Genomic DNA, 23,495 nt, shown 5'->3' on the forward strand with positions numbered 1-23,495 from the left:
GTACAACTTTGCTTCTGCTTTTGAAGTATTAAATTTGCAAGTACAGATTAAAATATGAAGAGGTTTAAAACATGTTGCATACACCTTGAGACCTTTTTGACTGAACCTGTGCAGCCAAACTGATCATTATGTGAAAAGTGTTTCAGGGAAATAAACTGAAACTTATGTTGGTAAACGCAAGTACATAATATTCCGGCCAATCAATAAACCATGTAACGTAGACATTACATCAAGTTATAATAATGAAAGGCTATTAGGCACTGTCACACATATGTTCCTTGGTGCCTGGTTCCATGAACATATGTCATGGAAGAACTATGTAGACATGTTTAGAACGAAATTAAGTAAGGTTGTTGATTGCTCGCTGCCTCTTTAAACTGTCCCCTCTCATTCCGTTATGACTGAAAAAAAAAAATGTACTATGCACTGTTTTACTCTCACTTGTCTTATGGGAGTAAATGTCTTGCGCTGGTATGAGAAACTATTGGCGACAATAATTTCAACAAATTAGGAATTCTTCAGAAGAATACAATTAGACATATTGAAAACTACTTCGGCCATCCAAGAGAATTACCCATGATACCAATATTTATGAAACATTACATCCTTAAGGCTAGGCATATCCACGAGTACAAGCTACTATTATTCATATAGACAAACAAATTTCACATATCAGAATATCAATGCAGTCATAAATAAGCATTACAAAGGTTGAAAATGCAAGTACCTGGCACAAGAACTTCGTACGGAAAATTATTCATCACTCATCTGGCACTCTTGTTACTAAATCACACAAAGAGAATAAAATTTAAACTTATTGAACACAAATAGAAACACCACATCAGAAGGCTTCTTTTAACAATGCAATTTAAGATTGATGTGTCACATTTTCACTCATCATTTGTTATAGATTTTTTTTGCTTATGCAGGACTAATATCGATGTGAACGAGAAGAAAGGAAAGAGAGGGGCCCCAATTCATTAGTCAGCTCACAAGAAGCCAACAAACAATGACACGAAGAAAAGCATAGAGAAATTATTTCTAGTTCTCTAATAAATTAAATTATAAATAAATAGAAATGAAAGTGGATGAAAAACAATGGCCCTATGTGTCTGCGTGTGTACACGTGCGAGACCAGGCTTTTCACTAGACTGAATGCATGTAGAAGGATGATAAGCACAACTTCACGGCTATGTTCAGTATATTTGCTCAACAGTTTCGGTTGCTGGACCAACCTTTTATTTATATAGTCCACAAAACATTGCATTCATGTTTAGTGATTTATGTGTATTATATACGTTGGTTATATTATTTACAGCCCCACAGTGGATATCATACTTATTTTCTATGTGTGTTCCTAACATGAACATATCAGTGCTGATTGCCATTGTATGTATGTTTTTAGTTTCATGTAGTCACTAATTTTTCTGTATTATTTTCTTTTTCTGCTCGAGGTGAAGCCCTGTCAGACCGAACAGCCTTCGGCTTTGCCTCAATTTTTGGGAAGAGAAATAAATCTTTTTCTCTTTATAAAAAAAAAGAAAGAAAGAAGGAAAAGAAAAGAACAATGGAATGTAGAAATTGTAGTGTTTGCTACGACTGGTGCAAGCATGTGTATGTCTATCCAGTGAGCTCGCACATTTTGTTACTTTTGGCAGTAATTTACATCCGAGAACTTGATTAAGTTACTGGGTGTTCTTTGAGTATTGTCACGTGGTGGCGACGTTGAAGAACACAGCAGCAATACTGTGAAAGACAAAACTACCTTTTATTGGGCGAACCTGTGTCCACAAAAACAGGCTACACTTATAGCACAACGATAGCTGCACAATCAGCGGGTCAAGCGCGTCGGCTTTTATACATCAGTCGTCGAATGTTCCAGAGTAATCGCTGGGACCCGCGTGCCTTCCACAAGGTTCTACATTATTCGTGTCGCGCACACATGCAGTCAGATGGAACACCGGATGGAACCATTGATAACATTCTAGAAACTTGGGATACATGCAGGTGCGTCTCGCGCTGTGCGATAAGATTTGTTAGGCGGTGAAACGCGGTCGCCTGATAAAGATAGGCAAGTACACATGTCGGTATGATGCATGTGAAACAGTCAGTTTAGCCTCCTTCCCAGACTGTGACAGCCGAGTTTGCTTTGTCGAGCCTTGTCCACACTTTGGAATTAGTGCTGGCACCTTTTAATGATGCTCAAGATGCAAGCAATTTGAAATGACAGAATTAGTTGGCACCTGAAAGCAATATGTGCACGTAGATCCATTTTTAAAGGGAACATCCAGGCAGCTGGCTTAGGTCGTGCCAGTGTCGTAGCTCCTGGTGCCTGTAGAACGCACCATGCAGCTAAGTAGAAAAGAGCCAGTGCCGTCCCTTACATGTCATTTGCCACAAAGCTGGATGTTGTCAGAGTTTTCAGCAGAGAAATTATCTCGTGCTCTGCTGATGTGTGTTTCCTTTAATTAAGGGGGGACCCTGCGGTTCAAAACATTTTTTAAATTCTTGAGCAATTTTTATTAAACTTGCCGAGTTTATGTGTTTCAATGTGCTAGTTCTAGATATACATCCAGTTTTGTTGTAGAGTAACTTTCCAGAAATTGAAGAAATTCAGCTTTATTGCATAATTTGCTTGGAGGTGAGCTATCTGCCAAACGATACAGGGCATAATAAATATCAACATATGAAAATGATGTGGAACTAACAAAGAGTGCAAATAAGCAAGTATGGTGCTCTAACCCAATTTTATATCAGATGGGAACATTGCAAACTTCAGTCAGAGAAATACATCTAACTGCGAAAAAAAAGAAACATTTTTAAAAATTCATTTAATAAATGCAACAATGTTATTTCACTTATTTGCACTCTACATAGCTTTGCCTTTATGAAAAAAAAATTACAGTGATAGCACAAGTAAAAACAGAGAGAACACACCTCCAATATGGCATCATCAAAATTGTGGTTTTAAAAAAACCACGAAAAACGTTTCAAAACTGATATACTGAAATAAAGTTTGAAAAAACGGCACCAAAGGCCATCAGTGGGCACTAGGTACAATTCATGGACGTTTGGCCATTGCCGGCCAATGACATAGCATGCACTGCAAGTACGTTCACTTCAAAACGATTAGACATTTTAGGGCCCTCAATTCCCCACGAGCTTCGTCCTGACGCAACTTCATCGCAGATCTCGCAAACCACAGTCAGTTTAGTAGCGAGACCGTAATCCTGATCTCTCCGCCCCAGCTATGCAGAACCACCGCAAGTATAACACGAGAAGACGCCGAGAGGATTTTTCACTGCTGCAAGTCTGACGACAAGGTTTGGAGTAGTGGGCCTCGTGACCTAGGCTGTTGCACTATCGGCGGTCGAATCTTCAACAAAATGCCAAATCTTTCACTCCGTGGCCATTGTAGATGCAATCTTGTTGAGTGTAGCTTTCTGATGTGCTCTTATGTTATCCACTTCCTCTTCAGTTGTGACAGCCGTGTTCAATTCTTACGGTAGTGTAACCGGCCTGTGGATATGCGTGATCCGGCAAAGCAGCGCAAAGTTCTTGCTGGTGTTGCAGAATTCGCGGGGTGCGGTAGTGCTGAACTTAGTGTCACAAGTTGGCGGCCTGGACGCAACTATATTTACTCAATCGTGTATTTTTTATGATTTGTAACAACGCGTCATTATTTCGCATTATTGGCAGCGCCTCCAGAAAATGAAAGCGGCAACGGGGTCACCAAAGCTAGAACCCGGACTGGTCCGTGGGTTGGGGCTTGCCGAGGCCTGCACGTGCCAGGGGTGTATAAGATCAGCTGCCCGCTATTGCGGACAGCCCATTTTATATGCGAACACCCCCTGGCACCCTTCGGCCTCTGCAGCATCAACCCACGCGCCGCCCTGCTTCCAGCTTTCATCCCCCTGCTACCCCTTGGATGCCGTGGAGATCCTGCACCACCTGCATTATTATGAACTCAGGTGCCCTTCTGAGGCCTCCGTTTGCCGGTTATACGAGCCCTCCTGGAGTGCTTGTAAAAAATCCAATCTATCATCGCAACGAAAAAAGCGGCCCGCGACTTATACAACACCAGTCAGAACCTTGCCCAAAGCAGCAAGGCGCCTACTTTCAGCGGCGGTACGACTTCGGCGATGAACTGCCAGGTATCCTGTGCCGACTGCGATGACTTAATCGCTTTCGAAAGTATACCGAGTCTCGCACGTTTCCACCCGTAACTATTCGCGGGACAAAAGTTTGTCAGACCTCCAGCGTACCCAGCGCCGCAAGAAAGACAAGAATGGTGGCTGTTTTCATCGCTTGAGCACTCGTGATCCTTGGAGCCAATCATGACTCGCCATCTTGGCTACATGCTCAAACTGACCAATAATAGCGTGTGCCGCAAATGTATTTTTCTGCAGTTTTTTTCGTAACTGCAGCGCCGGCAATATTGCCGACCGACGAATAAAGAAAACCAGAAACCAAATAATACGAAAATGGCGCTGGCCGAGCGCGCAGTTATCGAGTTATGCGAGACGAAATTCGGGCACGATTTGTCCCAACTTTAAAGGGCAACGTTTGCGGGTTCGCATCTTTAGATAACGATAAAGGAATAACTATGCGGTATTTTGTAACCAAATTTCAGAGATAGACGCGGAAACACGTCAGGAACGCGGAAAATAAAAATTTTAAGTTCAAATTTCGGGCCAATTTTTTGTCTCATAAACCTGGGTCCACCTTAGCAATGGACCCACCTGCACACACATGCCTCAAAGAGGCCAAAGAGAGTGAAGGATGAAAAAATTGAGATGTACAGAGAGACCTACCAGTCCACTGGCAGGTGCATGTCCTGGTCGACGCTGCTGGCAAAGGCCAGCTGCGAGACACGCCTGCTGGCACTGGTTGGCCACCAGCTGGTGAATGTCCTCCAGGCTGAACACCCTCATCCTCAACACTCTGCACACAAACACAGCAGTGCGTGTCATGGTCACAACACTAGAACCTTGCCGAGTACAGATAAAAGCTGACACCCATCAGAGTGTGTTGTACAATGTATTGTCACAGACAAATTGTATTGTAAACAATGTATTGTCACAGACAACCGAAGCCACAAAGGACTTCGGTCGACGCTGTAGATCTCTTTATCGCTGTCCTGGCACCTTCGTCGTTCTCTTCTTCTGGGAGCCACCCAACATGCCTAGCATGTGGCACTGAATTGCTCCGTGTGGCTGTCAAATGTGTCGAGGTCGTGGCAGCATGTTGTTTTCTGCGCTTCACTTACAGTATGTCGAACAAACAAGGCTGAATTTCTACCAATAAAAAAAGTTCTTTTCACATCATTCGTTTTCAGCTTCTGCCTCGAGAAGAGCAAGGCATGCTTAGGTTTGAACAAATATCAGATATGCCTTACAAACAACAAGGCATCTACCGAGACAGCCGTCACAACATTGTGTCTTTTAGCAATTATTATGTCTCGTAGTACAACTCAACTGGCTGAACAGTTCCAACTTATTCATAACTTACATATATAGGAGCAACCACACGTGCTCACACATGCACACGTAACAAATACTGAAGCAATCTTGCTTATGGCAATACATAATCATACAAGCAGAAGTTTGGGCACTATGTATTCTGTAGAAACATTAAACTTATCCCAATCTACAAGCAACCCTGAATTGGTCATTGGAGTGTGCAGTTACGTGTGCTACCAATAAAACGAACCTCAAACTTCCTGGCTGCATATTGAAGGCCACCATGGTGGCCAAAATTTAGCTTTTGACGATTCTTCCAGCCTCTGTACAATTACAGAAGTAAAACGTGCATCGCAGCAACATGTGCATATCAGTGCTTTACATACAGAACAAACAAGTCTGCGTCAGCATCTAACAATAAAGGACATTTGAGTACGGCATGAAAATCAGTCTGGCGTAAGTTAACTTGTATCTTTTAATGCATCTACAATAGTATTTGCACTAACTTTTCCACTATATATGTCAACATTCTGAGCCACAATGTCTTCAACTGCTCGATAAATTGCAGTGATTATGAATTTAGAAACTATAGAACTACCTTTCCGTCACTGCCATTTCCAGTACAGTGAGCTTCAAGAAATGTGTCAAATTCTCATGCCAACCTAGGGGAAGCAGTCCTTACTGCAATGCTTCGAATGCTTCAAGCATTCATTGGCAGAGCGAAAAACCGCCACATGACACCATGTTTTATAACTCGGTCTTGGTATATATTTTGTGCAGAAAATTTGTGCACTGACAAAACAATGTGCAGTGAGCTGCTTCACCCCTCTTCAGCCATCCTTCCCAATTTTCTTGGCATTCAGCCCTTCCTCTGTGTGTAAACTGCACTGAAAAATGTGATGACAAAACTGCCTAATTATCCGAGGTACGGCCAAAGAAAGCTGCAGTAAAAATTAATGTCGTTAAACTTCGTGAACGCGGGTTATGTGCAAGCATATGGATGCCGCAAACATGCACAGTAAGCACCATGGCATCGAAGCACAAACTGAAATGGTGCGAACGCGGTCGGGGACGCTACAAAAATCTTGACAGTGCGACACCTTTTGTGCCACAGTGAAAGCGCTAGACATGCAAGGAGACGTCACGAGCATGTGCAGCAAGCACCATGGCATCTAAGCAAAATGCTCTGCACGAAGGCAAGCTTTCTGGTAGGAACGCGGCTTCTTACGTGAGCCGATCTTTTGTTATTGCTCTGCACTTTTCATATTTCAGTCTGAGAAGATTTAACATATAAAAGGCATGCGCTGTCAGTGCTTTGTTTCATGACATTTATTTGTGGGCTGTCATTCTCAATATCCCGAGGAATAACTTTGTAAAGAATGTAAGACAAAGTATGAGCGACTGAGTTATAGAAGAACAGCTTTAGTGCCTTATAGAATAGCTTCACAGCCTCAGACAAACACCACTGATTTGAAGAGCTGGCCAGTTACGTTTGCGTGTAAAAACCATGCCCTGCATAATGAATGGCCTAGGTTGCACTCATGTGGTATCAACCCTGGCAACCTTTGTTAGGTTGGTTGCATTGTGATGAACCCGAAAATATCATGAAATTAGCGACTTTGCACTGCAGTAGTTTCGGCACAAAATTCAAAAATGAAAGCTTGCCTTTCAGCTTAACCTAACAAATACAATTAAGCTTGTGCAAGGATACTCTTCTCACGTAAACTGATCAGACGATTAAGTGTCCCTTTAAAAAGAGCCTTCAGACACACAGCCTTGGAGAGAACATGGAGAGCGCGAGAAAGAAAAAAAAATATAGGTGCCGTCATTTAAAACATAAGGACAGTAAACTATGCATCAGACACATACAAAGGCCGGACGAGCGAAAGTGGAAAGAAGGAGAAAGCTACAAAAAGCCGCGGTGGGTGCGTGGGGGTTGGGACGAGGCCCCGCACTAGCTGAGCAAGCCGTATAAAGTGCACGTAAGAAAAAAAAGGAAGGGCGCGGCAAAAGAAAAAAAGCGAATGAGAAGTTGGCTGAGGTTGTCAACTAGACCCGCAGCAGTTGGGTGCCGTGCGCCTAGTACTATACCTACTCTGCAGACGTTCCGCACCCGGGAGACCGTGCGCAGCCGACGAGTCGCGTGCGTCTGGGCGCGAGCGCAGTAAGACTGCGGTCTTGTCCACCTGTCCGCCCAATAGGGGCTTTTGCTGGAAGGCGCCGGGGGGTGTGGCGTGCCGTTCAAGCCCTCCTCTAGACGAATATGAGGGATCGCGTACAGTTACACGCACGCACGTCGACGAGCGGAAAGGATCGCCACACGCGGATGCGAGTCGATACGGCGCGGGGGTTTTCTTTTGTCCGGCAAAAAGAGACGGACAGGAAGGCGTCGTCTTCGCAACGTCGACGCCGCGGCAACAGCCCGTCCGACGACGCCGGCGGTGGCTGGCGTGGTAACGGGGGTACGGCACGGCGCTATATGGGAGGACAGGTGACACCAACGATGGGCGACACCACGGTCGCGATCGCACAGGCGGCACTCGATCGCAGGAAAGAAAAAAAAGAAAAGAACGTCGCGGGGAGCCTGCTGGCTTTGAGGCGCCCGCGCGCTCGCGGGGCCTGTCTGGGCGGCGGAAAGCCTGCAACGGCTGCGCTGGCCTACATATGCGATGCGAATCGAACGGGCTTCACGAGCCTCACACTTCACCAGCGCACATATAGACAAGCGACATTTATGGCGTTGCGGGTTATTCATTTCACGCGCTGACTGGCTGTAGATCTTTCCGCGCACGGCGGATGCATTGACTTGAGCGCAACCTTCGGGCGATCGGCCTTCCGCAAGAGGCTCCCCGTGCACTACCGTCGCCTTTACTATTTTTTTTTTCTGAGAATCTTAGGACTTGAGACATCGTTTCATTCGCAGAAAGCGCCAAGAGCGGCGCAGGTGCCGCGACTGTTTTAGGAGGTTTAGAACGTAGTACAGACAGCAAACCTGTAACTGTGTTTCGCTCCTCGCATTACTGCGAACGCAAGCACTTCCGAATCACAACAAAGGATCTCCTAACACGTAAATATTAAAGTAATCCAGTAGTAAATCTGTTTAAGCAGACTAAAACTAGTATTCCTTCAAAGCTACATTTCGGTAATTTTGCGAATATAGCAGATTCACGCGTATGAGGTTGATTAGAAAAGAAAACGAAGGTAAATGTAACTTTATATACATATCGCACTGAAACCGCAGCACCAGGGGCGTATCCGGGGGGGGGAGGGGGGCGGCGGCTAAATTATGGGGCTTCAGCCCCCCCCCCCCCCCCCCCCCCCGAAATTTTTCGTGCCGTCATGCACCGCCGACCAAACAACACCCGGCGCCGGAAATCACTCTGGATTTTGTCTAGAATGGCTTCTTTTTCACGCTCGAAAAGATATTTCAGCGCGAACATAACGAACTCCGGCTGGATTTCGTCGCAGCGCCCATGCACCTGCAGTAATACAACGCGAGGAGCCCCGCCGAGCAGAAAGTTTTGAAGGCGTTTTGATGGCGACCTAAAGCCCCTCAATTTTCCAAAAGTAGCGCCATTCTTAGATCTTTCCGCCACCCCGCTCACCCAGGCGCTTCCTCCTCCACTCCTCCTGTCGCCCCAGCCTCCTCCGCTCCCCCATTGGCCAATCTGTGTCACGTGAAAGCGGGCCCCGCGCTTTTGTATATTTTTTTCTTTCCGGCGCAGAGCAGGCGCCGCGCTTTTGTATTGGCCTCGAGCTCCACCACTGGAAAAGCTGGCGCCACCGTCGGCGTGACGTGCTAGGAGGGATCACGTGGACATAGCGGCCGCGTCGGCTGCTTCAGGAGCGCCGAAGCGAGCTGAAAACGAGAGTTTAAATTCCCTCGTACGCTGCGGTCCTCATTTAGTGGCGAGATTTTCCCTCTTCGAGTGTCTCCTTTACAACGCTTGAAAGCACTTCAATAGGTAGTGGCTGCCTTTGAAGGCGCGCAACATGGTAGGCTACTGCTCGGTGCCGCAGTGCCGGACTTACGCAACGGAGCCCGGTGTCAGCCTTATTCACGCGTAGCCGCAGGACAAGAAGCTGCGTGAAGCTTGGCTCGCGAAACATAAAACCGGCAAACGGTCATCGGCTACAACTCGGGTATGCAGCAAGCAAAGACGCGAGGAAGATTTCTGCTACGGCGCCCGGTCTGCGATATTCTGAAAACGCGCACTGAGACGCTCGCCCGAGTCCGCTGCCCGACTAATGTCATGACGGTTTAGTCTATGAACTTGTCGATACTATAGATACTGGCAAGTTCAGTGGAGTGGAAAGGCAGCGGTAAGAAGCACATTTAAAGAAAGCATGGCATATGGTCATGTTTGTGTTATTAATTAATGAACTGGATTACAAAAATGGAGCAGCGGGAAATTGCACGCTGAGAACGCCGATAAACATACAGTGCGACGCAACTCGAGAAATAGTATTGAAAGGTCAAAGAATTTAGAAAAAAAAAGATTGAATCGTCGCGACGGCACATCACAGTCCCGTAGGCGTCGAAGTCTGTACACTGAAATTATTTTTGAACAACTCTGATAGCGCCAACGCAACAATGGTTGCCTGTATACTGTCAAATGCTCATATTCTGCGGCCTTGAGCTCATGGCACGGTGCGAAAATGCGCGCCGGAGTAAGCGAAACAGTGCGCGGACAAGCATGCAGACGCGCAGTCGGTCGCTGTGAATCTGCGTGATCGCTGCATTGAGGCTTCATTCTATTACGCTCCATTTAGTTATACAAACACTATAAGAACATATTTCACATAGTTTGCTCTCAGCGTTTACCTACCTTTCACGCAAGAAGCCGGTTCGAGAGACTCCATCGCGGCGAGCGCGCGCAGTGGCGTTCACTGTACGTATTTGGTGAATGTATAGCGTCTGTAAACGATTGTGTGCTTTCAGTTTGCCCAAGATTATTATTTAGACAGTAAGAAACTTCTTTCGTTTCGAAAGTACTTACAGAAATGTCCGGGAGAGCACGCGCGCGGTGTTTTCAGTGAGCGCTGACAGCAAAACCTATGAGGAGCGCGCCACGTGATCCCTCATACTACGCCAGCGAGGCGCTTCCGATAGAGGGCGACTCCGTAACTCCTCGCCGCCAATATCTTTTCTTTCGAGCGCGCTGCGACCCCCAATCTTGGGCCTGCGACCCCCATTCTTGGGCCTGCGCGACGAAGTACGGCAGGCGGTTTGAAGGAGCGCGGTAGTTTTATACAATGTGTTAGGGCCGAGTGCTTAATTGCGATGCCGTGCTGCTGCGCCTACGGTTGCCACAACAGACCCGGTGACGGCAAAAAGCTTTTTGTTTTACCATCCGCCGGGCGCAACGCAAAACGAAGAAAAGTGTGGATTCACAAGATCGGGCGGGCTGACTTCGAGCAAGTGGCAAAGAACGCGCGGCTTTGTGAAGTGACACGGCTCCGCCAACCTCTTCTTTTGACGCCCGTGTCAAAACGGGCCCGTGTCCAGTGCATTGGGGGTGCGTTAAAGAACCCCAGCTGCAAGAAAAATTAATCCAGAGCCCCCATTATGGCGTGCCTTATGAGATCGTGGTGTTGGGATGTAAAACACAAGAATCAACTTTTATTCTGTCTTGTGTGCCTTGACTGTTCCAGTTAACGCAACACTGCTTCCTTGTGAAAACTTACAACGCAAAAGAATACAGACGCACGTAGTATACAGAGATAAAATTAGCACGTCAACAAAAGTGTTGCTGGTGCCAATGAGGGAGGGGGATAATTATTTTCTGAACCTCTTTCCAGTTGTCCCATCAAGTTCCTTCTTTCTTTTCTATCAAATTCTAACCGTTTGCACTGTAATAAATAAATAACGATTTCATATGCTGGTACGTTGTTAAAATTATCTATACCGCCTATGTGTGAAAACGTTGCTCATGGCCACCACAACCTGTGCATGAGCTACGTACATCTGTAAAAGGCGCGGAACAGAAACGGCCCTGCTGTCAGGTATTGCTGACCGCAGACAGTCGGAATCTCTCACGCGCCGGCCGAACAAAAGCATCCTGCAGGTACGTAAATTAACCTACGAAACCACGTGCACATACTTTCGCGCTGTCAAAACCTGAAACTCTGGTAATTACTCGCGTGTCTGAGCACACCGCGTGCTTGTGTCGTGTTTCAGAACACGAACTTTCAACGTGCGCGCGCTTTACGCCTTAAATACGCATTGAATAATGGTGCTTTTCTCTATTTCTTCCGCAAATCCGACACGACATTCTTAAGGCCAGTTACCGACTGACAAAGCAAGATCTAGATTGAAAAAACTGCTCCGCAGGACTCGAACGAACTTTTCCGCGGATTTCCTCCCGTAGCGTGTTAGCCGTCGTCTGCTACGGCAGGCCCACCACCAGCGGCGCCACCGTCGAGGCCGCGCCGAGCGGAGGAGCAGGGAAGTGAATGGCGCTACTTTGGGAGATTGAGGGGCTTTATGGCGACCGGGCTCGTCGCGGCATCTCGCGGAGGCCGCGGAATCTACGGAGCGCATGGACTTCAATTCCGAAACTTTAAGGGTATAAATAAAGTTCTCATAAACTTTTTGTAGGAAAGGTGCATTAACATTTCCAAAGTCGCGCTTCAGGTTTTACTTTGTGGGTTTAATGCCCGGATAAACACTTGACGCCAAAGGTGCATTGACTTTTCTGACGTCGTACATCGGACACCGAGACAAGCCAAATCAACACACCATCAGAAAAGTTGACAAATCACGCAGCGAGGTCTGATGAGACAAAGCGTTGGTGATTCATTCGTGCCGTCGTGTCACAAAAGAATACCAACATTTTTTTCACCTGCGCCAAAGCATCCATGTCAAGACACTAAAGTCAGCAAAGGTAAGTACGTTCTTATTTATTTTTCTACTTTGACTTTCATTCCCGTGGACACACAATTTTCTTATTCTCGCTACCCACAGGCTGCAGGGACAGCCAGAGCGGTTGCGTTTTTCCCGTGTTGCTCCGACTACCGCGAGGCGCACTTCGGTGCGCATTTATTTTTCACTGGCCGAGTGGATTTTCGCCTGGCAGAGTTTTGGACACTTTATGGCTAGCAGACCAGAAAAAAAAAACAATGGTCGCTCGCCGCCATCGCTGTGGGCACTCGACGGATTAACGCATTCGCTTGAGCGCAAGCTCTCCGTATAGCTTTGTCTCGCCGGTGTAGGATACCTAGTAGTATGCGTATGGTTCTCTGTGGACCAAGCGTCTCAGGTTTCCTACGATATTCCTTCGGTAGCCGCATTAGGTGCCCAAAGTATATAGGCATTCGATTGTGGCCAAGAAGCTTCCCTTTGCGTTTCTTCATTTCGGTGCCCCCGCCCCGCAAAAGAGAAAGACATTGCTGCGGCGCAGCGTGCTGTCGCATGGTGAAATTTCGATTTTGTTACTACTTCTTTTGCAGAAAGTAATGGGCCACTGGACGCTTCAACTGCCGGATACTCTTATTATATTACTATTGCGATAGCAATTACATGTACACTCCAGGCGCATTCCAGCCATCGCCGTCGCCCTCATGCTCCGTATAAAGTCCAAGGCCCGTATTCACAAAACGTTCTTACGCTAAATGCGTTCGTGCCTGCCAATATTATTTGCGAAGGCGATCAGCCAATGAAAAACAGCACTTGATAAAGAAAAGCTTTGTGAATTCGGCCCCAAGGGCAATAACATCGTGACCGCGCGCCGCATGCTGTATGTGCGAGTGAAAGTGTGTGTAAGTCTGTGGCGGCGTGGAAACCGAAAGCCCAAATTTAAAAAGCCGCTAGGCTACATTCTTCTTTGCTAAACTGGTTGACATTCTGGCCTTTTCACACTAGGGGCTGAAAGGACCGAATACAGAGGTGTTGAAAGCGAGAGAAATACAGAACGTTTTCTAAGGCTCTTGCTCTTAAGCCGACATAAAAAAAAAGAAATTGGGCACATATCTAGACGCGTCCGTGTTGAGCGTGTTTGTATATTCCTTTCTCCACGAATATTCAGAGCCTGGCGGTTGCGTCGCAGCCCCAATTTTCTTTTTTTTTTGCTATACCTCGGTTTATACGAGATTTTTCCATTGAGCGAACAATCAGTGAATTCGTTTAGTATTGCTAAGCCATCACCGACGCCCGTGACACTCTAGACATGTTAACCTTACTTCCACTTGTTCTGAATGAGATTGTGTTTATACAATATGCTTTGTTAAAAAAACAAAAACCATAGATCTTCTATGAGCAACTTCTGCTGGGTACAGCGCTTAATTAAGCTGTCAACCAATCAGCAGATGTTCTAACGCAGGTTCCCGAATGGACTATAAGTGAATTCACTTGTCCTGTTAAAATCACCCTCTGCTTAAGTAATTTTTCTTATAACGTCGTTTTTCCCCGAAGAAAAAAGAATCAAAAGACTTTTTTAGTGCAGCAGGTGAACATTTTTTTTTTCTTTCAGCTGAGACATGCTGATGCGGCAGAAAATAAATTTGCTCAATCTGTTGACTCATCGTCAACAGGTTGAATGAACGATGTGTGAATTAGTAGAAATACAGGCACTGATTGGATGCGCAATTATTTCGGAAAGAGAAAAAAAAAAGTTAACTTTTAACCTGCACGTCGAAACTGTTCTATAGTTCATTGCAGCTATCAGGGTCAGTTGCACTCAATTTATTATATGAATGCTACAAAGAAACAGCACCATGCACAATACACGTAAAACATTTTTTACACGTAGAAATGTAAAAAAAAATTCCTTCGAATGCAACGGCCGGAATAATGCGAAAACTTCCTACCGGCATCTTAAACACATCGGGGCCAGAAATTTCTATCTTGCTACAAGTTGCAGTTCTTCTCGTTGCGCCATATTACGCTTCTGGAGGAGAAGTTTCGGAATCCCACGTGTCGCTGACTCGTGACGACACGCATGCGCAGATGCGTGGAGAGCAGGAGTACTTTTTTTGTTGGTATTGTGTTATTCACTGCTCATCTTCTTGACAAGATTCCATGCTTGACAGGCGAAATCTTTAAACAAGACAACACAAAATCTCAACGAAGCAGAACTGACTTAATGGCGCGCCGATCTCGTCGACAAGGCACATCGGTAGCTGCGGCGCACATGTCTACCCATGGGCGCTGGCGAAACAGCCGGAGCTTCAGGATAAGGCGACGGCAGCGCCTCCGCAATTTCAGCGTTTTGTGCATCACACTCGGCGCTTGCCAAGGCGCCGTCTGGATCCACTCACCCATTCTAGTACACTATAGTATGGGATGTACAGGAAAACGGCAACAAGCCGCTTACAAAGTGGTAGCGCACAAACAAACAATTGTCGCACGCCGTATGCGAAAAGTAGCGCGGCGCAGGCTAGGGGCGATTCCACTAAATGTATATGCTCCAAACTGGGTCCGTACTTTGGGACGTTCGATTTTAAAGCGAGTAATTACGTGCCCGATGGTGGGATCAAACCTCGGTCTCCCAGCACAGCAGCCCGATGCTCTACCCACCATTAGGCCACAATGACGCGTATCTCTCTATCGTGGCAACGCCCACCAGCCTTTGAGATGATCGCCGCGTGCTTGTGTCACAATGCGTGGCACGTGTGAGCGCGCGCCAGTTTCATATATACGCCAAAGACGCAGGAACGAAACGGGGAAACTTACAGCATTTGATTAGCCGCTTCGCTTTACATAGATTTCAATATGTGCGTTGGATCTGCATAATTTTTCATTTTACATTCTTATCACACGGCGTGGCCGATCCAAGCTGTTTGAGCCAATGACAAAGGGCTAGGAGGATGGAAGACGCCATGAAACGTTGGAAAATAACTCGCACGCCACCGTTATTATCGCTTGGTTCGGCCACTCGGCACGCCACGTGATAAGAGTGGAAAATTCAATTCTGGAATTTTACGTGCCAAAACCACTACCTTATTATAAGGCACGCCGTAGCTGACCACCTGGGGTCCTTTAATGTGCACCCATGGCCATGCACGCCCTACGGGCGTGTTTGCATTTCGCCCCCGTCGAAATGCGGCGGCCGGTATCGAACACGCAACTTCGATTCGCCAGAACCATTGGGCTACCGTGGCGGGTAAGAAAGGAAAACGAAATGGAACGCTACAAGGTACGGATCTAGCCGTATTAACGAGAAGGGAGATACACGCTGTGGAAATTGACACAATGAGGAATATCCACGGCATGTTTAGCTGCTGCTAACGATGGGCGCAGCAAAAGATGATTCGCTCTCTCTTGGCGTACTTCCGCGCGGCGGTCGCTGTCAGGAGTTTGAAAACGGATCGATTAAACGGAAAGGTTTAACGTCGCAAATCAACACTGGAACTACACAAAAGAGAAGGCGTAATCGAGCGCTCTGCGATTTATTTTGAACGTAGCGGGTTCTTTAAGCTGCACCCGTGGCTCGACGGAGTTGGACAAGGCTGCAGAATTTACAAGGCAACCGGAGTTGCTCCACAAGTGACGGGGAGCGGAGATAAGGAATCAGATCGTAGCCGCGCTAAGCGAGCGTGGAAACAAACCTCGCTACACAAGTGCGAGCGCCCATGTTCCAGGGAGATGCGAGAAAACAAGCGACAATACACGCGGCAAGTTACGAGAAAGCGAGAGCGGGATGGCGGTAAACATGCACAGTCACGAAGTGCACGCGCAAGAAGACAGTTGCGGTACACAAACGAACCAAGTGACCGCACCGGCTCCCTGCTCGCAAAACGTGCAGGCACGCACGACGGCGCTAAAGAACGACCGAAGAACGTGACGGCCGTGACAGCCCCTGTTGGTGCGGCTCTCCCGGAAGGCAGCCTTGAACTGTGGCGCGGCCGCCCGCACAGCGCACAGTACGGGCAGACGCGAGAGGGCGCGGGGTACCCCGACATGTTTTAAAGGCGCACTATGAACTCGACGCAGACAGCCATCTATTTGGAAGCGGGCGCACGTATACATCACCAGCGCCGAGATCCTTCTTGCTGACGCATGGACTCGGCTGAAATTAGGCGCCCATCCGAGCTGGCACAGCACTCCCACGCATTCGTCCTTCGAAGCGGACGCCCAAAGGCAAACCCTTTGAACGCGCTACATTACCGAGAATGCGCGAGCGAGAAAAATCTCGAGAAGTTCAGCTGCAAGGGGAATAGGCGAAAGTCGTTTTGGAAAAACCCGGCGCCCACGCAGGCCGAGATCAGGCGGAGTGAAGGAACTGAGACCTACTGTATGGTTGCGTGCGATGGCGCCTGTGGAAACCGGGGGCGCCATTCATCTTCGCGATTGCTTAAGCGAGAGTCACTGAAGGAAGGCACTGCACTGCGTGGCATTTATGAACAGCGACCGGGCAGGCACCAGATCGATTGCGAACCGGAGTCTGACAGCGGCCGAGAGGCTGCGACCCCGCCTACCATTTCAGCGTAGAAGTTATTTTTCACGGAGCTTGCTACTGCCAAAACTTTATGATGACAGTAAGTTCATTTAACCTTAAACGTCGTGTACTAACAGGATAACGGAAAGACCCCCCCGTGCCGTGTTTTTCTGCACTATATTACTCCGCACACGGTGTATAGTACATATGGAGGGACGAATTTTGAACAGAAATTTTGACTGCCGCATATAAGATTGTCTGCGACCAGTACGAAGTCGGCAAGAAAATAAAATTCTGTAAAGCAGTAAGGCCTTTAATCCTTCATAAGGGTATACGTATTAATAGGCTCTTAACAGAATGGACTATGCGATTTACAGCGGTACATGTTCCAGGCACTGTTAGGCTTTTTTCTTCCTCAAGCGTGATTACAATAAAAAAAAATAATGTATAATAATGCACCACGTGAAATACCAGCTTGTAAACAGGTATTGCCCACGATCATCGTCGTCATCAGCCTATTTTTTTATGTCCACTGCAGGCCGAATGACTCTCCTGCGATCTCCAATCGTCGACAGTATACGGCAACAAATGGCAGCGTACCGATGTACCCAAGAGCGAGCAGCGGGCGAATAGAAATTTCCTCGCAACAGTACGGCGGAAGTGCGAGACCTTCTCGAGTGGGCCCACGCTGGACACCGTTGCTCATTTTCGCACAAGTTTTACAACACGACACGCCAACAACTGCCCGTTCGTTCGCGCCCGTATCGCGCACACCAATTCCATCTGCACTGCAGGGCTACATGCTCGGAAATGGAACCTGCAAAAATGAAATTTCAGATTTGCCTCAAGCGGGGTCCCAAGAAAAATACCGTAGCTAGGGCTCTACAAGCACTGTGGTTGGAGCAGCACTATACTTGCCTGTGCAAAGGCGCCAAGTTATTAATCGTCTTTTTTTATATATATATATACAGAGCGCTCACAATAAACGTGCGTTACGGAGCAGATTCCGCCGAACCGAATAGTTTTACTCCCCCTTACCCCCTTTAAATTGAACAAGGTCAATTTGTGCATATTTCGGAGTTATACAAATCTAGAAAAAAAAAAAGAGACGACTCGCCTGTTACCCTCGGCACGCGATTTCAGGAAAACGAAACTATACATTAGAAACAAATATCCGAGCGTTTGAGCGCTGGCAACAACGTAGTGCCGCTATTATCACTAACAAACATCTAATACAAAAATTTAAGAGTGAGAACAAGGTTGTCAGAATACCCCAACTCAGGTTCCACGTTATGTGTGAGCTCGGGAACAGGCTATACTAGCTCTCTAGCATGGATCGTTTTACGGAGTCTCGTGGCTAAATTTTGTATGTATTGTCTTAGTCTGTTTTTGTTACAAGCCCTCCGTGCGCTACTGTAGATTTCCGGCTGTTTGTGGACATGTAGGATAAACCGATGAATAAATGCAAACAAAGAAAGCTTACTGTAAACTAGAACTTTAGCGGGACGTGTTTAGGCAGCGCAACTAAATGAAAGTGAGGTGCACGTAGCCACAGACAACTACTTTGCAAAAGGCAAGTTCAAATGGAAACACGCGATTGCTTAAAATATTAACCTTATAAAGAAGGACGAAAAGAAAGGAATATGCGCTTTAAAGGGACAGAAAACCACTCAGAACATGAATCGAGATGACACCGCTGATGGAAAGACTGCCTATCGTATTGACTAAAACGAGCCCCGTTTTTCACATTAAACGTGGATTTATATTTTTAAATGTTCACTAAAAGTCGCGATAAATGACCTTTGGCGGCCCGCACGGTGAAAACGAATATGCATAAGTGACCTATCACGTACGGCAACTAGTGTACGCGGTTCCTGGTCTTTTTAATAGTACTGAAATGCAGTATACTTTTTTTCTATCACAAGTTTTTTTCATCCTTAATGTTCAGATAAGCTTTCCTCTGCAGTGAGCAGAAAGGTAGCACTGCATTCGCCTTCGATGAGTTGCTTTGGCTCGTCTATCGACAGAATAACGATGCCGCGGGCCAGCCTGCAGCTGTGACGCGTATAGGCGAGTACTTGGGGGAAAACGCGGTACAAATATAAGCAAACGTCCGTACAACAACGCAAACTTATTGCACCAGCTTTCTTATTTAAAAAGAAAAAAGTGGTAGGAAATGTCAAAATATAGGTAATTAACCACAGTTGCACTCACTCCTGTGAAAGCAGAACGATGGGCGGCTTTCGAAATTAGCGAGGCGGGCTATCGACATTGCGCACATTTTTCAGCGCTGCTGGAGAAGGGATTCCTTTAGACGCTGCTCAGTTTGAAAAATTCTGCTTACAATATATCCATGCGCTTCTTTAAGTAACCGCTGCAGTTGTAAACAATATACCGAGCGTGCACTTCTCGTTGCGCCATAAAAAACTGGGTCCCTAACAGTCGGTTGTCAGTGCCTTTAACACACGAAGCATATGATCGGGGGAAGAACGCTTGGCTCAGCACGCGGGCGTCCTTAAATACACAGAAGTGTTTCGCGCATACGACTGTGCGCCCACTAGCGTGACCAAATTTAAGTGTCTCCTATGACGTCACGTCCAAGGCACGGTATACTAAGGCGACGTAACGTTCTCTCATGGCTGCGCCAAACAGGAAAAAAAAGAGAACAGAACAGCAGGGGAAACACCTTTCCAAGAACCTGGCACTCAACCAAGCGCAACGCTATACTCCCCGACGTTCGACCCCTGCATTCAATCCGCGAGCGTTGCGCGATAGAAGGGATAGTATAGAGAGACGTCGAGAGCGCTACTAAACGTCGACACCGAAAGCAAGCACCAAAAAAGAACAAACTCTGAAAGAGCTTCGAAATATAACCGCGCGCAGCGCACATAATTGAGTTGGGAGCCCGCTCGGCCTCACACAGGCCGAGACGGGGTCGCCGACGTCCACAGACGCGTCGCCGTCTGACCGGCGTTGGCGGAAGAAGAAGCAGAGAGACCCAGTTGGACGCTTACCAGAAGATGGGAGGAGGCGCGACGCTCGGCCGAGTGGCGTCTCCCGCGGCACTCCGGTCCCGAGGCGGCCAGTCAACGGAACCTCCTCCTCACCGACGCTCCCAAAATGAGTGCCGCCGCGCGAGGCAGCGAGCACAACTTTCGCTTACAGAAGCGGCCGGGCGGCGAAGTGACACTACCGAGACGCCTCGAAAGCACGAGAAAAATAACAAAATAAACGAAATAAAGCAGAAATTAAGCTGGCAGAGGCAACAGGTCCTCGCTGACCCACTGCCGCACGTGGCGGGCCGAGCAGACGACGACGTAGGCGGCAACACGACGGTGCTCGGTGACGTTGTGTACCGCCGACGCGATGGCCGAGTGAAGTCTTCTCGCGCGGCAAGGAGGGTCGCCGTGGGCCCGAGGAGAAACGGCAACAACAACACGCCGTTACGCCACACCTTGCGCGGTCTGCCAGGCGAGTGCGCCCAAAGCGCTGCCATAGGCGAAGGAAAGGGAGCGAGAAACCGCGTGACCTCCCCTCCTCCCACTTCCTCTTGTCTCCAGGAGAATGTCCACCAGCACCCAAAAACACCCAAGCGTCAGCGTAAATTGTTCCCCCACGTTCCATTCGGCCACATAACGGTTGCTAATAGGACAAGGGACGCTGACACACCACATCATAAATGATGATGCAAGGTAGACCGAGATGCGCAGTAGAAGTGAGCACTCCGAATTATAGTGATCACCTGCGGTTATTTAAGGTACACCTAAACAAGTAAACGGGAGTCTAAAAGCGAAGCTTTCTTTGGCTCTTTCCGCCACTATGCATGGACGGCTGTTCAGCCGAGCAAGCTTCGCTGATTCTGATGCCAGTGCACAGTATGTGTGCTCGTAAAGCTATGGTTTACAAAACGGGCCAATCCTGGAGGCACTTTCCTTCCTCCATGCAGTGCAACCTCACAACACAAGCCCCGTAGCATTAACCGACAGAGCTCACCAAACAAATGTCTCCCCCCCTCCCCCCAACCGTACATTTCAGCAGGTATATACCGAGAAGGTATCGCTTGACTGACAATCCTCCTCCAATAGTTTCGGTCCAATTTTTTTTTGCACCCGTTCAACGTCGGCATGCACTCGCCGAGGCCGGGAATGCACATCGCAAACTCGTGCTCAAAATCAGATCTGCCACAGGCATGCGGAGCCATCGTAGATCACGCAGAGCAAACTACCCGTGATCCGAAATTTCATTATTTCACGTCATCAGCGTTTAATACTGGCCCTGTTTTGTGCTGCGAGCACGTCTTTTCTGCTTATAAACGAGTAACGTACGTGATTTACACCGTGCTAGAGATGTATCATCGTCTGAGTCATATCTATGTGCCAACTAAGACAACGATACTAGTGTCGTTCGTGCCAGAACATTAAAGATGGCAGTCAGGCTTGCCCGCCCGCATACGAGTTTTACCTTCAGCTTGTGTGTGCGGCAGCTCAAATAGGGAAATGACCGCAAGATGTCGTAAACGCACGAGGGCGTAACAAAAGCGTGAAGCGAAATGCGCGAAAAGCAACGATGGCTAGCATTTTATTTGTTTTGTTCTCCTTTGTCTTGTCTTCGCGATGACTGTTCAACATCGTAAAGCCAGTACTCCCCTATCCCACAGAGAGAGCTAATAGTAAAATGAAACCAACCAATAATAAGTTATTCGAGACTACACGATTTGCGGAAAGAAGGTGCCTCAACGAGTACGCGCCACAAAAATAAACTGAGCGCCGCAAAAGGAAAGCACCGAAATAGCGTGGTTTCTGTAATTCTTTGTTTCATTCAAGCCTGCGCACTCTCGGTACGCCTTGAAGTCGCAAGTCTACAACCAACCACTGCAGTCTTCTTCCTCTGGCACGTCGGAACCAGACCGTTGTGCCTGGGAATTATGCTTGCCCAACGCTTCTCGCCATAACTACATCATCATTGAGAGCTGGCTCCGTCGGAGTAGATAACGTACCCCGATCCACTGGCAACGATGATTTGAGCACGCCTAAGTTAAGGGGTTATCCAGCTGGATGTCCTGTGCTTGCAATGTCATCAGCTACAGGTCTACAGGTGTCAAGTGATGCGACTTCTCTTTGGAGCAGGGCTTGACACATTTCAAGTCTGCCTAACGCACACAGCCAGCTGGTACTTAGTTACATAGCTATAAAAGGCCGCCTATGTAGCCCGGTGAGTCAAAGCACACGCCCACCTCTTGCGACCTATAGCTTCTGGACAGAAGGATGTCACACTGGCAGGCGTTGTATGAGAGCGTCAATTCAGAAGTTCCACTGAAATATGTCCAAACAATTACGCGTTCGTATTCAAAACAATCTCTGGAAATAGAACGTTAGGAAAAAGACGGAGTCACGTCGATCAACTTCTCTGAAGACACAGCACCGTTATCCAGGACGTCCGCCTTGGAAGCGGGACACCTTTATGACGCCGCACTGCGCCGCAGGGACTCGCATGGACTACGGCGAGGAGGGAACAACCGAGCCCCAGAAGGAGACTTGTTTTCCAAGAGGGAAGCAAGCACGCGCACCAAGGAAGAGGCCGTCACACATCTCACCGGCAGCAACACAAGGGCGGCAAATGCAGAGCCAAGAGGAAGAGGGGCGACCGCGCCGCTTCCGCAGGTGTGCGCGGGTAATTCTAAATCGGTGACCGCGATTTACACGGCGTATAATATCGCTTTTCCATTCGAACGTGCTTTGCCGCTCAAGCTCACCGCAGTCGCGAAAGTACAGTCTTTCATTTTTTTTATCCCCCTCTCTCCCGGCAGTTCGCCTTCTCGTCCCCGCGGCGGGTGGCCCTTGAACGCTAAAGGAAGGAGACACGGTCGAAAACTTTCTGCGCGAAGCCAGTCGTCGGCCTAGAAAAGGTTACGGTCACGTTCTCTCTCTCTCGATCGCTCGCCGCGCATGCCAAGCGTGCCGATGTTTTCGACCTCCCCATGTCGATATATCACCGAAATACTTTCTTGGTAATCGTCGTTTAGCCTGGTCGGTCGCCTGCAAAAATGCAGCTTGACAAAGGCAGCGAAGCTGCGGGCGATAGCACAGGAAGAGGGAGTTTGATGCAGGCCGTTTTCCCGGCCGTTTTCATATTGGTATGTTTATATTGCTACACGCAGTGTGCATTAGCATTATTCGCGTTTATATTTTCTACGTTATAATTCATGATCCAACTACCCTCTCTCGGTTCCGATGACGTAGCTCGAATTCGTCCATACACTGTTCACGCGCGCCGGCGCCACGATTGGTAGGCATAAACCACCGCTTTTACGTCTTAACTTCCAAAGGCGGCGACAAACAGCAGAAGTGGAAGAAGTGCACGTAACTTGCTAAGCACTATACTTTGGCGCACGGCGCTTTGGGGTATTTGTGCGAGGTAATACCATGCACAACGTTTAAGTGAAGAAACGGGAATCCTGCACGGCAATATTTTGCACGTATCACTGTCCAATGAAACCGATATTCCAATAAATTAAAAAATCGGGAACGTGCAATTAGCTGGTGATGTGCAATTCGCATTGCAGCAGATTAGGATGACATGCAATGTTACCAACCCTGCAGAACGTTCCTATATACTACAAGTCGCATAGGAACTTTTCCTGTTCTCTTCTCAGATG

General features: G+C 47.6%; 1 protein-coding gene across 7 annotated transcripts in view; it reads right to left on the reverse strand.

Annotated features, from left to right (window-relative positions):
* LOC135899966 (zinc transporter ZIP6-like) overlaps positions 1–23,495 on the reverse strand; it is a 113,409-nt gene that overhangs the window by 45,382 nt on the left and 44,532 nt on the right. For 5 of the 7 annotated variants that reach the window (XM_065429369.1, XM_065429366.2, XM_065429368.2 and 2 more), the window contains exon 2: positions 4,815–4,944. In XM_065429369.1, coding sequence (XP_065285441.1) covers positions 4,815–4,934 — 120 coding nt within the window. In that variant the 5' untranslated portion in view covers positions 4,935–4,944. Of the gene's footprint in view, positions 1–4,814; positions 4,945–7,557; positions 7,705–19,854; positions 20,005–23,495 lie in introns of those variants that run through there. The other 2 variants (XM_065429371.2, XM_065429373.2) reach the window with 2 other exon arrangements.

This window comes from Dermacentor albipictus, chromosome 4 (genome assembly GCF_038994185.2).
Source record: "Dermacentor albipictus isolate Rhodes 1998 colony chromosome 4, USDA_Dalb.pri_finalv2, whole genome shotgun sequence".
Classification (NCBI taxonomy): domain Eukaryota; kingdom Metazoa; phylum Arthropoda; class Arachnida; order Ixodida; family Ixodidae; genus Dermacentor; species Dermacentor albipictus.